A 17377-nucleotide genomic window follows, 5' to 3' on the forward strand; every position below is an offset into this window, starting at 1 on the left:
GATGTAGTTCCTCAAAACTAAATATATTTTTTAGAGCTAAATCCAAATAAATAATGTGTAATAGGTTTGGGCATCATAACACTGCCTTGTATTATTGCTTATTATTTGAAAATGTTGAATTATATTTTTCTCCCAAAATGTCCCCCAAATCATAACCAGAAAATGTGTTTAAATGTTACATATAATACAACCAAAATCTGAACTCTAAAACACTTAATATTTTAATAAAATGTTGTTACATCTGTGTCGTAGTCTTCGGTTGTCCGTACTGTTAGGCTCAGCCGGTGCTTTTCAGTCGGAAAAGTGCCTGTCCCCCTCCTATAGCACTGGGGTGAATGTCAGCTGTAACCAGCCAACTTCCAAAGTGCAGCAGAAAAGATTCAGAGTCTATTGAGTACATTAAAAATGGCAGATTTGGCCCAAATCTATGAATTTTGGAATAGAATCGCTCATCTTTACTCGAGACTCTACATAATATTTTATAAAAACTTTCACCAATCAGTTTATGTCGTGTCTAGTTTATATAACTTCATTTTAAATAGCAATTCGCTGGATCATTTATACATTTTTAGAAATTGCCTAAAAAACGCTATGCCTCCGCTGGCTTATAGATATCTTTCTGATTTGTTTTTCTTTGCATTTTCCCTTTTCCGTCTGATGTAAACATTGGATGTTAGTTCCTGTAAAATAAACCATTGGAGCTTCCTGTTGACCTGGGAATTCTCATATCCGGCACTTTCTATTTCAGATCTCGGTTATAAGAGGAACCTACATTGGCTTAGAACTTATGAACAAAAAGAATGGAGGTCAAGGTGGAGTCATAATTAACATATCATCTCTGGCAGGTACTATAATGATTCTATTAATTGGTCATATTATACATATTGTATTAAGTACTTACAATACATATTGTATTAAGTAAATATATATATATATGCATAAGGGATGTAGAGATGGTCAGATCCAACCACATATTGTCCAATGCTCACTTATTCTGAAGTGTACAGCCGCCTCAATTGCATGGTGGAGGTGTCGGAGTACAAGTGAATAGGATCTGAGCTGCAGCTCCCTGGCATGGCTCATTATATTATATGACCTTCTTCTTCTGGCTCCATCTACCATGGAAGTTTGAGCATCTATAGACAGATGATAGCCACCAGGATAGTGCTGGGTACAAATGTTCCATCCTCCCCAATCAGAAACACATTCATACAGTTTATAATAGGTTAGAAGGAAGAAACAAACTATCAATCAACAAATTCACTTTATACAGTACATTTTAGCTTCAATAACATATTCTGTAAAGTGGCTTGTCATTGTGTAACATGTATCCACTCAGATCATAAAACCAAATAAATAAATAATAATAAATCTTTATGTACAGTATATACAGGGTCTGCTCCCGGTTTCAGTAGGTCCCTGGGCGGCAGAGCCTCAGTGGGCCCCTTTGCAGTAAACTCACTTGTAGGCATTAAAAATTCAAAAACTAAAAGAGTCTTCTGTTCCCTAGTTTATGATACCAAACAGCCCCTCTATTGTCTCCATGTAAGCACCCTTCACCCACTATATATTCATTAGATACAGCCTGCCTCACCCCATGAATTCCTTATATACAGCCTTATATGTGCCCTCCCAGCAGCTCTGGGCCCCGGCACTTGGCCAGGTATGCCCAGTGCTGGCAACGACCCAGCCATCATATTCTGCAGTACTTTACTGATCATGGGGGACATATACAAATAAAATAAAATTACAAAATAATAAGATGGTCAGATGAAACAATCGGAATGAGGACCCTCCTCACAAGAGCTTACAGTCTATGAGGAATACTAATAACAAAAACATTATTAATCCTAATACCAGCGATGCCACCAGTGGTGTTTTCTATGTCTGCTTTTTATATACTGTATACATGTTATTCCTCTGAAACTATCCTCAGCTCAACTCTTATCTAGTTGCTACACTCATACTAAAAGGTCATGTAATATCAGTTTGGAGCAAAGCCAATGCTACTGAACAGTAGATATTCCTGGATTACAGCGCAGTGTACATTCGAGAGATCATAGTCAGATGTGACTGTTATATAAATGTAGGCGACAAATAAGTGAGGTCGGCATAACCCGGCTAAGTCTTTGATAAGAAGTTCATCAACCATGAGCACTGGTCAGAATACATAGAGAAGAATGTTATTTTATATATTATACCATTCAGGTCATTGTATGATCATATGGAATTCTGGAAAAGACTTGGGGGCCCACTACTATCCTAGCAATAGCTAGCACATTCCTAATGGTCATTATATGTGCATGTATGGAAATGACCATTGTTAGAGGTTCATTAGGTGGTGAACAAGACAGCAACATATGATGGGATAGAAATGTAAAGTTCTAAATTCTCCTAGTCGTACTAAAAAGGATTCCTGGGACTGTCATATTGTATTCTCCCTGGTAAGACACTATATACAATATATAGGACACTATGAACAATATGTTCAGCTCCCCCTGCTCTATAACATGTTGCCTGTAGATAGGACACTTTATACAATCTGCTCATCTCCAGGTCCTGTAGATACCTCACAGTGTACAATGTGCTTAGCTCCTTCTGTTCTATATAATGCTGCCTGTCGATAGAAGACTGCATACCTTCTGCCCAAGTCTTCCTGCTCTATAACATGCTGCCTGTAAGTAGAAGACTGCGTGCCATCTGCTCAGCTCCTCCTGCTCTATAACATGCTTATTATTTTAAGAATTAAAGGTTATGAATACTTTCTCTCATCACAAATGTTATCTTTTGATCTGTCTGTCTGTTATACTTCATATTATTATCACTGATTGCAGACATCTGTAAATCAAGGAATGTGAAGAATCCCTAACATTAGAGATTCTACAAGTGTTACGTATCTACTCTGATTTATCCCTAAACGTCATGGGAGAAGCTCATACATTCTCAGTACACAAACAATATAGGCAAGATAAATACCTGTAATTAATCAACAAATAATAATAACACTGCAAAAAATCAATGGTGTAATAAACACATTTCAGACCATATGTATCATTTATTATTTAGCAACTGAAACTCTGCTGCAGTGACTGGTGACAAACAGCTTGTTGACATGATCCCATTAGTCATCTGACATTTGTCCAAACCCTTTGTCATATATATTATAAATAGTACAGGTGGAGTATTTATTCTGAATAAAAAAAATTAATTAATAATTAATTTTGAGAATTGCATTGTGCAAGCCTCAGTGTTGATTACAATATATATTTACAATATATTGTATTTTAGGCTTTTAGGGTTAAAAGCCATAAATATATAGGAAAAATCTAGTGCAAATGTAGTGGTCTTGTCAATTCTTTTAAAGGGGTATTCCACGAATCAGCATAACTCATTTTCAAAAGGGTGACTTAAATATAAGCTAATATGTAATTAGTTGTTATTTCAAATTTTGCTCCCCTCAGCAAAAAAATGTTGTGAACACACACTGTAATGGAGAATTAAAATATGCTACCCTTTAATCAGCCCGTTGATTTTTTCCCAGTGGAGGAGACACAGGGGAGAAGATGGCCGCTGGTCACATGTCCTGCAACTGCCTGTCGTAGAGGGGTGCGTCAGCCAGCGGTGGGGGCTTCGTGCTGGTGTTCATTTGAAAAACTAGCAAACTTCTCCCCCTTTGAGAGAATATGAAACTAAACAGATTCAGTCACAGCTGAAATTTTAGCTAGAATTTAACATTAAAGCTGTCTACAAATATATTAATAGTATCTGTTACTAGCAAAATATATCTACAAGATCACAACGATATAAATTTGTAAAATATGTGGTTAAAAACTCAATACAATATTGAAACATAAATAACAATTTACAACATACACATAGGGGTATTTATCAGGACTTCTGCGCCAGAACACTAGTGTAAAAGCCCTAAAATAATCACAAAATCTAGTGTATCGCTAGTACTTGCGATTATTTTCCCTCTTTCGCTACCTCCATAGGGAGGTGTGGTAGGGGGTGAAGGGAGGCGTGGCCGGTGGGAGAGTGGGCTGGCTCTGGGGCAGGCCTGTCCACCATATTGTCTAAACTGTTCTGGGCATTGTTAATGTTTTTACAATTACAAGGGGAGAATAAAGACTTCCTGGTGTAGCAACCTATCAGAGCCCATGTTATAGTTTACCATTTAGTTTTGATCTAAACCCACCCCTCCTCCCCTTGAAATCTTGGGCAGCATGGCCCCTCCTTATCTCCGTACATTAGGCCTTGTCATATTAGTAACTAGTCTCACTTCTGTGGTCATTGCTGGGATTAGTCATCTACTGACTAATAGTCAAATGCTTCCTATGTAGGAGGAGATTGACCTTAGCTACCTCCGTAGTCAGCACAGATATAAATATACTTATAACCGGGCATATTGGAGAATGTTTCCTGGTTATAATTTAATATGAACCATATTAATAGTTACCATATGTCTCATGATGTGTACTGGAATCTGGGACCATAACATTTCTAATGTATTGACCCAACATTACTGGTTTGAGCTACTGGGGTGGAGGGGAAGGGGGTTCATTTACCAAAAATAATGAATTCCTCTCTATATTATCTCTGGCTAGTTTTTGCCCATCTTTTTTCCGTCTGCTTTCTTTGGTAATTTATCAATCTCACTTGGTCCTTGTGTTAAATGGTTTCCTTTTTGGATCTCTTTTTGAGACATTTGTTACAAAAGTTTTCCTTAAGTGTAGTTTCGTCTGGAATTTTTTGCTCCTAAAAATGTTGCACATCTTAGACAATTTGAAACGATAAATGTAATTTGCAACATTTATCTGGAATAGAAGATAAATGTGTCTTAGTGATGATAAACAAATGTCCCCAAAAAGGCACAAAAAATTGCAATGCACCAAAAAATGTCTCAAAAAAGACAAAACAAAACAAGAAGAAAAATAAAGATAAATGAGCCCCATAGTCTTGTAAGTGTGATGTCGCTGTCCCCTACCGGCCTTAATGGTCTCTGCTGAGCATATACAATACATGGGCAGGATAGAAAGGCCCAGTCTGATACATCTTTTTAACAATATACAACATACTGTATACTGGTCAGAAAGAGGCAAAAAGGAAACCTCCATCTCCATTGCTCTAAAAAAGAAAATACAGGCAGTCCCCGGATTACATACAAGAAAGGTTCTGTGGGTTTGTTCTTAAGTTGAATTTGTATGTAAGTCAGAACTGTATATTTTATAATTGTAACCAAAGTCACAATTTTTTTGGTCTCTGTGACAATTGGATTTTAAAAATGTTGGGTTGTCATAAGAACCAGAAGTAACAATAAAGCTTTATTGCAGACACCTTTAATAGCCATTACAGCTGTTTATTGTAGCGTAAGTCTAAAGTAGAGTAAACTACTAACATCCAGAGGTCCGTTTGTAACTAGGGGTGTTCTTAAGTAGGGGACCGCCTGTATTCATAAAAATACTAAACTAAAACCTTAAACTTGCCCTGGTCCCAGATCCCGAAGTTACAAAATAATTTACAGCGCAGACATATGGATGGCATTCTCCTTTATCTTTACTCCAGTTTATCTTCTCTTATACAAAGTTTTATTTTATAACAGCGTAGATATCCATGTATTTTTTAGTTATATTGCTTGTTCCTATTACAAACTGTAATGGTGTTTGCAGTAAAGATAAGGCAGATACAATGTTGGGTAATCCCCTGCAATTCTGCAGAACTGTAATGTATCTGCGCTGTATGGGAGCCTGTGAAAAGCCACAATTTTCAAGCCTCAAGTACATTACTTATATCTTATCAGCTGGAAACAACACTTCCTACAGCAACCCCCCAGTGCAAGTGTAAAACGCAATAGCCTTTCCTTCCTCCCAAATAATATAGTCTGGAAAATTACATTTCGACTCGTTGCTAGAGTGCAAATAATAGTTAGATATGTATTTGTAATGCATGTGGTGGACTCTAGTAAATTGTCCTTCCATGAGGATTTCCCTGGATGGCTGCTGGGAATATAAAAAAGCCAAAGCGCCATCTGCAGTCATTCAAGGTTATGTCATTGATCTACGCACATCACTGTGACCAAAAAGCAGATTGGTAGCAGATTATTGATTACAATGATATTTATTACCTTTATCATAGGGCTCACACCTGCCGCCTACCAACCGGTGTACTCTGCATCCAAGCATGGCGTAATTGGATTCACAAGATCAATAGCGGTGAGTATAATGTAGTATATAAATTATTGTGCGTGTATTTATGTAGATATATAGGGAAATAACTCTTCTTTATGTGCATACACTGTGGATAGTCATGTCAGCGTTATCCCTAGGAGCTCCCATACATGAGATACAGGCAGTCCCTGACTGAGGGTGCGGAGGCGTTCCACTTGCAATGCGTTTTGAAACTAAATGCAGCCGGAATGGGGACAGGCTTGTGTGGATCACATCTACTTTTCAGAGGAAACACATGCGATCACAAGCACCATGAGGGAGATTTAACACTGCTTCTACGCCACTTTTTTGCTGTGAAATAATCACAAATTCTAATTTTCGTCTCGGGGAGCGTGGCTGCTATCATACACTATCATACGCCGGTGTATGATCAAACTCCCCCATGTGTATTGTTTATATTGCATTTCAAAATTCATTGCAAGCGGAGCACGTGTCCGCACCCTGACATACGACCCCTAGTTACAAACAAACCTCTGCCCACTGTGACCACTGGTAAAATGCTCTGGATCCTGCTAATTTACTGAAATTTATCACCTGACGACAACAGTAATCTGTAACAGTTATTAAAGGTGTCTGTAATGAAATTTTATTGATAATTCTTGTTCCCATGACGCCCCGACATTTTGAAAATCCAATTGTCACAGGCACAAAGAAATACTTTTTCTGGAGTTACAATTACAAAACTCAACTTAAGTACAAACCTACAGAATCTTGTGAAGAACCCGGGGACAGCCTGTACATTTGATTAGCAGGGCCGGTGCCAGCACTGGGCATACCTGGGCAAGTGCCAGGGCCCAGGGCTGCTGGGGGGCCCACATAAGGCTGTACATAAGGAATCTATGGGGTGGGGGCTGTATATAAAATAACCATGAGGGGGCTGTATATAAAATAACAATAAGGGGGCTGTTGGAGATGATAAACTAGGAAATATTTTAGGGAACAAGAGACTGTTTCAGTTTCTGAATTTTTAATGTAGCCATTTGAGTTCAATGCAAATGGGCCCATTGAGACTCTGCCGCCCATGGGCCCACTGAATCCTGGAGCCGACCCTGTTGATCAGCCAACAGATGTCTGCCCATTCTCCCAGTTGTACATCAGTTTTCAGCCCATCTTAGTTTCCATGTGTAATAATAGAGAAAGTTGCTGCCCTTTACTCCGGATAAGTAAAGAATCGGCAATTGAAATTTGTTTTGGGTGATCCTTAGTCACAATTACCTCTAAGTGCAAAAAGTCGAATGTTACAATTGACCTCTAAGTGCAAACTTAGATTATCACCATGACTGATAGTGATGCTATCTTTGTTGTATCTTTTGATTATCTAGTACAATTTTATACTATCTATTAGTTTGTTTAATTTTGTTTTCTTATTTTCCAAATAAATATGTAGAAAGATTATGGCACAGATGCTTGTTTCAGCCTTTGGGGGGGGGGAGGCACATTTTTATGGTTCAATGAAGGTTTATTGATAACAGAATGTAACAACAGTGCAAGAACCAGGGGACCTACAAAGCGGTCAAAGTGTTTGGGAGGCAGCCCCATAATGCAGTGTAGAATAGAAGCATGTAACGCTTTTAAGGCACATTTTTAATAGTGAACATGTCCTAGTGTGTTAGTGTTTATCCAGGGTGTGAATTTTGTTAATATTTTTTTAAATTTAATCCAACTTTCATAATAATTAGATAATTATTCTTGCTAGAACAGCTACAGCAGTGTGACCTACAGCTCTTCATCTTCTTGTCATGAGATTTTCTCTTTTATAATATGTAGGTGTACTTCTCTCGGCATCACACTTCAGCCCCTAAAGCAGTAATGTTGAACCTTCTAGAAACTGAGTGCCCAACCAAAACCATGGCATTGGTTCCATAGTGCCAAAATGAGGATTTAAAGCAAACTTGTCACCAGGAACGTCATTGCTAGCTGGTGACGGGTTCCAATAGCCTGTGCTATGCAGATTTAAGAAAAATATACCTTTGTCAGCGTTCTGAATCAATTGAGTATTTTATTAAGCTTTCATAGTTTCATAGTTTATACGGTTGAAAAAAGACACTTGTCCATCAAGTTCAACCAAGGAAGGGAAGGGATTGGATGAGGAAGGGATTTAGGGAAAACAATCCTATATAGCATAACAATCAATGTTATTTAGCTGTAAAAAGGCATCTAGACCCTTCTTGAAGCTATCCGCTGTCCCTGCTGTGACCAGCGCCTGAGGCAGGCTATTCCACAGATTGACCGTTCTCATAGTAAAAAAGCCCTGTCGCCTCCGGTGATTAAACCTTGGTTTCTCCAAACGGAGACTGTGCCCCCTCGTCTTTTGATTTGATTTAATCTGGAACAACTTACCACCATATTTTTTGTATGGACCATTCATATATTTATATAAATTAATCATGTCCCCTCGTAGTCGTCTCTTTTCCAGACTAAATAAATTTATTTCACATTACCTAGCTCCTTGTCAGCAGTGTGTGGTGAGTCCCGGGGGAGAAAGCAGCCGCAACAGCCTCTGTCTCAGTCCTCTCCTCCCCACTCATCCAGCTTCCTTACTCCTCCACACTTCCTGACACAGGCACACAGGATACTGCAGCTTCCTCTTCCCCGGGACTCCCCACACGCTGTTGCAGACATGTTCGTTTTTAGTTGCGGCCTACCACAGCTTTCAATCACATTGGCGTCCTGAGGACATCAAACTATAGTTGAAAGAAGGAATGGAGATTTGGATTATCAGTGTAGTTTTCTTCCAGCTGCCTAGGAGGAGGCGTTGAGTTGAGGCTAGAGTACTCACAGTGAGGACCCTTGAGTGGGTCCTCTGCCACCAATGCCATAGGTTTGCCATAACTGCCCTAAAGTGTAACTGTGAAGAAAAATCCAATTAAAATACTGCTGAAGTATTTTCCAGATTTACCTGTGCAGTTACTGGAGTTGTGAAAATTAGAATATATGAAAATGCAAGAATACCATAGTTATTTCAACAAGATTTATAATGCAGGATAATGTACATGTACAATATGTTATGGTGATCATTCACACACGGTCGACAGGACCTCTTTGATTCCGTGGTGAGTATTGACTGTAGGTTGTAGTGCGTTACACAGAATAAGTGTCCTCTTTTTATCAGTGACCTTACAAAGACCCCCAGGCCTGCTGTACTATATAAGTCTAATATAAGTCTAATATACATGAAAAAGTAAACTTTAAAAAAAGAACTTGGTCGTAGATCATCTAAGGGCCGGTTTTACTTCAGTCCATGTGGGGCCCGGATGTTTGATGCATTTTTCATTTATTGGGCCTGTACCTGTCTCCAAAAAGTCAACATTTAACAAAAGTCTTAGAGAAAAGAGATTCCTAGAAGGGGTTAACTGGCTGACTTAGTTATGTCCTTTGCTGCATTTGCACAATACACAGCTGCCGCTCTGGAGTCGGGCCAAATACTTCTACTTCCCTAATCTAGTAACATTTTATCGAAATCTGTGTGATATGTCACAGTAGCTGGATCAATATTTATGCCAAATTGTTGCATGGGACCGTTGTGGTGATAGACAACCTTATTTATTGTATAGGCCTCTCATTAGAGCAGAACCTGGGGATTTGTAGACATTGATCAAGAATTTCTGGGCGTTTCATGGCAGTGAATAAGTCTTGAAATCCCAGTCAATCTTCCTTTTTCATGCTTAATCAACCATAAAGGCAGGAAGCCTAATTCACTTTCTGCTCTTGGGCTGTGACTACTGTTGTACATTGCAGGACTCTTATACAGTAGCTATAACACCATGCATCCATAGTATTGAAATATACAGATATACAAAGTCATATTTGACGCAAAACATAAAAATAGAAATTTTGTAATCCTGTATGAATCCTTTTACCAGTGTGCTCATGGTGGGCATATTATAGAGATAAAATACATATAAAGATACCTATAGATATAAAAAATGGCTCCATAGGTTTAGTTATTCAGTACAGAAAACTTAAAAACAAAACAAGACCAATCAAATAAGTGCCAAAAAATGATTCACCAGCTCACCTTTCCCTCAATTGCAGGCACACATGTGGTTTGGATAGGCACGCGCCACCTTGCTGCTTAGGCGTAGTAAATTCCGGTACGAAAAAGGTCACGGTCCAGCCAAGTATCTCCACCTTCACATATCTTTATTTAGCAAATCTCCATTAAAAAGTTCCAAGACATGGATAACGTCATCCATGTCTTGAAACTTTTTAATGGAGAGTAGCTAAATAAAGATATGTGAAGGTGGAGATACTTGGCTGGACCGTGACCTTTTTCATACCGGAATCAAATAAGTGCACATAAAATAACAACTAAAAACCTACCTATTAATTGCTTGCTTTTATATATTGTTAGCTACCCAGCATAGGCTGGGTAAATAGGCATTGAATACAGTATATATTAAATTGCAGTAGACAAGTATGAATACTATGCAGAAATAGGGGAACATTTTGTTAATACACAAAGAAATTTAAAAAAAAACTTAAAGATCTAATCATGTAGGTCCAGGACAATAAAATATTTGGTCTATGAGATCTTTGATCATATCGTGATGTAATAATGTTCAGTTAACAGCCGGCATTAATCAGTTCCTATAGCACTATGGTAACTAACACTAACACTAACACTGTTTTTAGCTAAAAAATGCATAGTTCCGATCCCCAGAAAATGAAGTTTTTAAGCCCAGCTGGCACCCTGCCTGAATGAGGAGCTTGTCCCAAGGATGTTTGCTATCATGAAAGGCAGCTGACCTCATGTTTGGTCTTCCCCCCTCCCACCTACAGTGCAGAGCAGAGAATGACGTATCAAGGGAAGGGGGGACTTTCCAGCAATAATAAGGTGTGAGACATGCTGCCTTGTATGAACAGCACACCCTTGGGAGACCCCACTCCTTCAGAAAAGTTGCCCCCGTATTCTTACAAACTTCATTTTCTGGGGATAGGAACTATGCATTTTTAGCTAAAATTAGTGTGTGCATATGTTACTATAGTGCTAGGGGAACTTGTAATTAGGTTTATAAGTAAAAATCTGGTGACATGTTCCCTTTAATGATGAAAGTAACCTTGGCGCCTTCAATGTCATGATTCAAGCAGTCTCTTCACAATGGAGCTAGTAACAATGATGCTCTTTGGCTTTATCTGTGTTTTTTAATATAGGTTATGTAATCACTGTCATCCACTGAGCAAATAAAGCAGACGCTGGGAACAATTTGTTCTGTATTTGATTGCTTTGTGCCAAATAAAATGGAACTTTCACAGTACAAGTAAATGATTACTGTGTTTAAAAGCAGCGAAAGTTATTAGTTCTGGAAGCAAGGTACAGCTCACAGCGAGGATCAATTCCTTACAAATTAGTGTCTTGATGTTTATACACAGTCACATCCTGACAGTTAGACAATGGAAGTCTCACTGCTCCTTATAATGATTCCTGCTTATAAACGCCATTTGTCAAACACTTTGGTTTGTACAATTTCCTGTACACCTACAGAGCAACTGGAATATCCTTAATTACCCAATTTTATAATTTAAAAATGTTTAATGTTGGAAGTTATGTATACAGAAAATATCCTAAGAAATATGTTAAATTCTGATTCCAGTAAAATTTTAAACCACTATTATACCTAAATAAAAATCCCTAAAAAAGAAAATATTGGGCATAAACAATCTATCCTTTGGGTGGCATGTCTATTTTACTTAAAGGGAATCTGTCAGCAGTTTTGACGATGTAGACAGTGTTGGGAAGGAAACCTGGCTATGTTTTCTTAGTATCACTGTGAAACAATGTATTTATATTCCAGGATTGTCTTCTGGGATTCAGCGTGCCGTAAAAATAACATGTCATATTTAGGAGATCAGTGTTGACATGCAGCTCAAGCTTAGGTTTGGGGTGTATGCCAATAGTGTTTATTCACAAAAAGTAAAACTACACATTTCAGGGCCCCTTGCCTCCAAAGCTAAAAGTAGTGTTTTAAAGAATACAAAAAAGGGGGTGTGTAGTACAAACCCCAAACCCAACTACAGCACAATAAACCAGAGCAAAAAAAACATAACCTTTAATGTGATAATATAAAATCCACCTATAAAAACTAACCAATTGAATACAAAAAATACGCCCAAAGCACAGGAGACAAGCTCCTATCACACATGTTACATCCCCTCTCGAGGATCAACATACCTTGTTAAATGTGTTATGTCCAGTACGCCAACTTGAGCTCCGAAGTGTAGGAGTTTCAGGTATACCAAAAGAGGGAAGAGAGTGTGGTAGGAGCTTGTCTCCTGTGTTTTAAGCATATTTTTTATGTTCAATTGGTTGTTTTTTATAGGGAGATTTTATATTATTACATTAAAGGTTATAAAACTAGCGCTGTGATCCACCTGGTGCAGTTAGCCGAGCGCCTTTGGGACCTAATGAAGGGAACAGCGTATTCCTGAAATGTGTTGTTATCCCTTTATTATACCCTTAACGTGAGCTTGAGCCGTACATCAATACCTACCTGACTTTCTTTACCAACATCCCAATTTGTACCTACCAATCTAATACCTTTGGCAATGAGGAGACACTGTGACTATTATTTGTTTTAACCGTGAATGTGAGTTGTTCCCTGCACTACAGTACTTTATCTCTAGTTCTGCGAACCTCAAAAAACATTTACTTTACATACGCGCTTGTGAATGATTTTGGCAGCTACTTCTTTCACCTTTGTACGTCAGATCTAGTGGCAACAAAAGTTAACTGATGTTTGTTCTTGACTAAGCACAAAAGATGATAGATTTAAGATTCTGTTACTGACAATACTTAACTAAGGGAACATAACTTCAGAAATGGTGTCAACCAAGGTGAAGAGTGACGTATAAATGAAATCAATTATATAGTCATGTGTAAATCTAATGAATCATCACCTAGAGCCTCATTGCTTTCATCCACAAATCACTGAGGATTGTTATTAAAGGCAATGTGTCACCAGTAAATTACCATATATTCTCGAGTATAAGCCTAGTTTTTCAGCACAAAAAATGTGCTGAAACCCCAAACTCGGCTTATACTTGAGTAAAAAAAATACATATATCAAAACTCACCTTTCCGGCTTCCCCCGCTACTGGCTATATACTGGGGCAGGGGGCTGGCTGTATACTGGGGCAGGGGGCTGGCTATATACTGGGGAATATGGGCTGGCAGGCTATATACTGGGGGCAGGTGCTGGCTATATACTATGGGGCAGGGTCCGGCAGGCTAAATAAATGGGGACTTATACTCGGGCCTCGGCTTAAACCTGGGTTGGCTTATACTCGAGTATATACGGTACCTATTTTTAACCACTTGTTATGAAGAACATATTTTATATTTTATTTAATAAAAAATACTATAACTGATAGTTTTCACTCAAGCCACTTGCACGTAATAATACACTGATAATTCCTCAGGAGTTTTCCATGCAGCACTAAATTACATGACAGACAATTACATGGCACAGACAGCAATAGAAGTGAAGACTTGCATAGAAGACATCATATTTACATCACTACTGATGGTGATAGATGAGGCCATAGTGCAGTGGCCCTCAGAGGCCTCTCAGTGAGATAACAGCTCTTGCCTAATAATTCCCAGGCATTCCAGGACATTTTAAAGCGACACATCCTGGACTGCAGGAAGAATAAAAAAGGGGGTAAAGGGTTGGATTATTTTTGGAGATATTGGAGCTCCTTCTTCAGCTCCACAATCTCTTCTGTTTCGAGGAACCTACATGATTAAATTGCCATGTTTAAACATTGCGATAAATGGGTTTTGGGTTTTCAGTTTGGGCACTTGGACTTGGTTCTCCATTACTGCCATGGTGTATTAACACCTCCTATCTGCATATAGCATGTCCAGAAAACTGTTCATCACAGACCTTAATAAGTCAGATCCAGTCCATTGCCCACTATGACTATTTAACAATAACTGTAAGGGTTATCATATTTAAAAGGTTAGTAGCCAGGATCTGTTTGGGGTTCAGGTTTGGGACCTAAAATACCCAGAATGCTTAACCTATGCTTTTGGCTGAATTTTGGGACCCGAACATTGGGGTGCAGGTCCATTCATCACTAGTTATTAGTTAATATTTATGACATATCTACTGAACATGTCATATGTGTGCTATATAAATAAAGGAATGATTATTATTATATGTCATTTCATGCTTTATAGATGCAGATCCTACTTATGTGAATTCACCCAAAACCATAAAAGCTGTGCCCTAGCAGTGTAACACTGGTGTTAATTGGGCCCACCAGATGAAATCATTCTTGGAGCCCATTCTCCACCAATCTTTAGATACTGTGTTTCATTTCGGTTGTCTTTAATTATTGTGTAACAGCCTGGGCACATTGGAGGATTCTTAGACTTGTGGGTAAGTCAGACACTGCTCCCTACATGGCCTTTTATGGCGGTGTGGCTTATGGTGGCAGATTCCAGTTGGAGGATGAATTGAGAGGCTCTCTGCATTCAGTAACATAGGCCATAGAGAAACTGCTGAGTAAGCAATCTTTTTGTGCCTGGACATATCACAGAACCCATGTCCTTGATATACATCCTGTTTCCATAAGTGTTTCTAACATTGATCAGACATTCATAGCATATCCCTTTATCATAAACAACTTTATATTTATCTTTGAGCATCCCATGATATTTCTTCTCTTCTACAATTGATTTTATAGGGCAAATAAAGGGACAGAATGCTCAATTTTTACACCAATATTCCTTGGAAATTTACAAAGCTACATTTCAGAACAGCTGGTCATTAAACCTTAAGCGGTCAGGTCACTAGAATACAATCTTCTGACGATTACTCAGGAATACTTGAAAGAAAATATTTTTCAGAAACCATGTGATAAGAGACAGGCGTCGCCTACTCGGCCTGCGGTGCCTCAGATTATCATATACTTGTCACAAGTTTAGGAACACTCGCCCCTTTCTTGGAAAATAGTACAAGCTGATAAACATATCCTTTGTACTATTATCTTTTACCTATAACTCTAGTAGCTATAGGGGATTTAGCGTCTTCCTTAACGCTACCGAGACTATGGTCAATATACTTTGAAGACCATGTGAGTAATAGAATTTTATTGATTTTGTGTCTCAAGATTTTAAATTATATTTCAGACTTCTCTAGGTATATTCCATTAAAGCATGGCGTGTACAGTAAATGAAATAATGAATAATGGTGCAGTCCCCGATACTGCTCCTTATACCGCCACGCTTATTAGCTCTTCCATGAAGGTGTTTATTCTACTTGTGACAAGAAGTAATGCATTTCGAGGTTTTTACTTGTGTCAAGTAAAAACAAATCTTTCAAAAAATCCTTGATCCCTTTAACCATGATTGCATCATCACTTCGGGTGATTTAACATGGCTGCTTTTGACCTTTTCATAGAACTGCAAGCAGAACTGAAGCCTAATCTTAGATCCAGGCTGTATGGTCATCAATCAGTATCCAACACAGAAGAGAGGGTCATTTGTTAGTGTCACCCTACTATATGAAGATATATTAACCTGAAATAACAGCCGAAATGTCAGCATGTTATAAAACCTACCTTATTCACCTACCTTATTCTGCTTGTCTCTAGGTCCTATAATAATATAATAAAATAAGAACATGGGTAGCGACCCCAGTGGTTCAACCGGTTTAGCATGCGGTACTTATAAGAACATGGTTTCCCTAGATTTCGATTCACCTGGGAGTTGAATATGATTTGTTCCCAACTTAACAATGTTATATATACTAACCTGTTACTTCCTTTGCCACCTTTTCTGTGGACAGGATAAAACATTGACAGATGTGAAGATTTCAGTGTTCAGCCATTTTAAACCATAAAATATATACACAAAAAAAGACAAAGAAATTGTGTACTTTCCCCTCATACGTCTTAATTGTGAGACGGACCAGTTGACTGGACACAAGGTTTATTGAATGTTTATGGACAGTTCATTATTGTAAATTAATGTTCCTTTTAAAAGATCATTATCTCTGCTGAAAATTACCCCCCCCATCCTCCTATTCACCTCCACTACCCCCCCATTAAACCTCCAATATCTCCCCCCATCATGTCCCTCCCGCAACCTCCCCAATGTGCGAACACTAAACTACCTGTTGTGATAGCTGCTTGAATATGTAAATCTATATATCTTGTGTCACATTATGTTCCTCAACTGTAAAATCACAATAAAAAGATTTATACAAAATAAAAATTATAAAAAAATCTGAGCTCTTTACTTGTCACATTTATTTATGGATTTATTGTTCCATAATCCTTACAGAGGGCAGCCACTAAGCAGTTCATTGTATGTACAATATGCCTCCTCCCGCTACTGTCTGGCAGCTGATTGACAGCTTTCTCACTACACCCATTATGAGGGAGAAACTGTCAATTAACATCTCAGAGCTAATACACATTAATACTTAAGTGACAGACTTCAAAAATTGAATAACCAGCTTAGTGGACGTTATACATATTTATTTTGTGCCTTTAGACTTTTAGAAGTATTTTTGCCATGTCCACTCTTTTTTCTTACTGATGTTTGTCGGAACATTTTCTTTCCGCTTGAGTACTAGATAAGTCTGTAAATTATACCTCATTTTATCATTGTTTTCCTTTTGAAACTAGAAACCAGCATGAGATTTTAATCCTAAATGTATACCGTTCTTTCTACAGGCGCTGGCATCTATCGGAAACTATGGGGTGCGGGTAAATACAGTGTGTCCGGCATTTGTAGACACTCCCCTGCTAGAATCCATTGACAAAGAAGAAAATATGGGAGAATACTTTCAATATAAGGATAACATAAAAGACATGATGAAATTGTTTGGAGTGCTTGAGTAAGTATTAACATTTGTGAAGGTTACAGATCGATTTTGTGTTTTTTTTCTTAAAGGGGGTCATTTTTAGTTAGATTTTTAAATGAAAAATTGGAAAGTTGTTTAATGAGCCAGAGAACAAGGATGGAACTAGGAGAGAGAAATATGAAATATATTTAGTATGTTCATATATTTTGAATATACAAGTGGTATATTTTAGTCGTGGTAGGAACTGACATTAAAAAAGAACTGAAATTGACATGAATTGAAGGAGTGTCTGTGGTTACGGCAATGGTCATTATGGGGCATCAATAGCAGATT

The 17377-nt window shown here is 38.2% G+C and overlaps 1 protein-coding gene across 1 annotated transcript in view; it reads left to right on the top strand.

Annotated features, from left to right (window-relative positions):
* HPGD (15-hydroxyprostaglandin dehydrogenase) overlaps positions 1–17377 on the top strand; it is a 42669-nt gene that overhangs the window by 19253 nt on the left and 6039 nt on the right. Inside the window, exons 4-6 of the mRNA XM_072123776.1 lie at positions 749–845; positions 6136–6212; positions 16914–17077. Of these exons, the coding sequence (XP_071979877.1) occupies positions 749–845; positions 6136–6212; positions 16914–17077 (338 nt within the window). The remainder of the gene's footprint in view (positions 1–748; positions 846–6135; positions 6213–16913; positions 17078–17377) is intronic.

The sequence above is a fragment of the Engystomops pustulosus genome, chromosome 1, assembly GCF_040894005.1.
Source record: "Engystomops pustulosus chromosome 1, aEngPut4.maternal, whole genome shotgun sequence".
Taxonomy (NCBI): domain Eukaryota; kingdom Metazoa; phylum Chordata; class Amphibia; order Anura; family Leptodactylidae; genus Engystomops; species Engystomops pustulosus.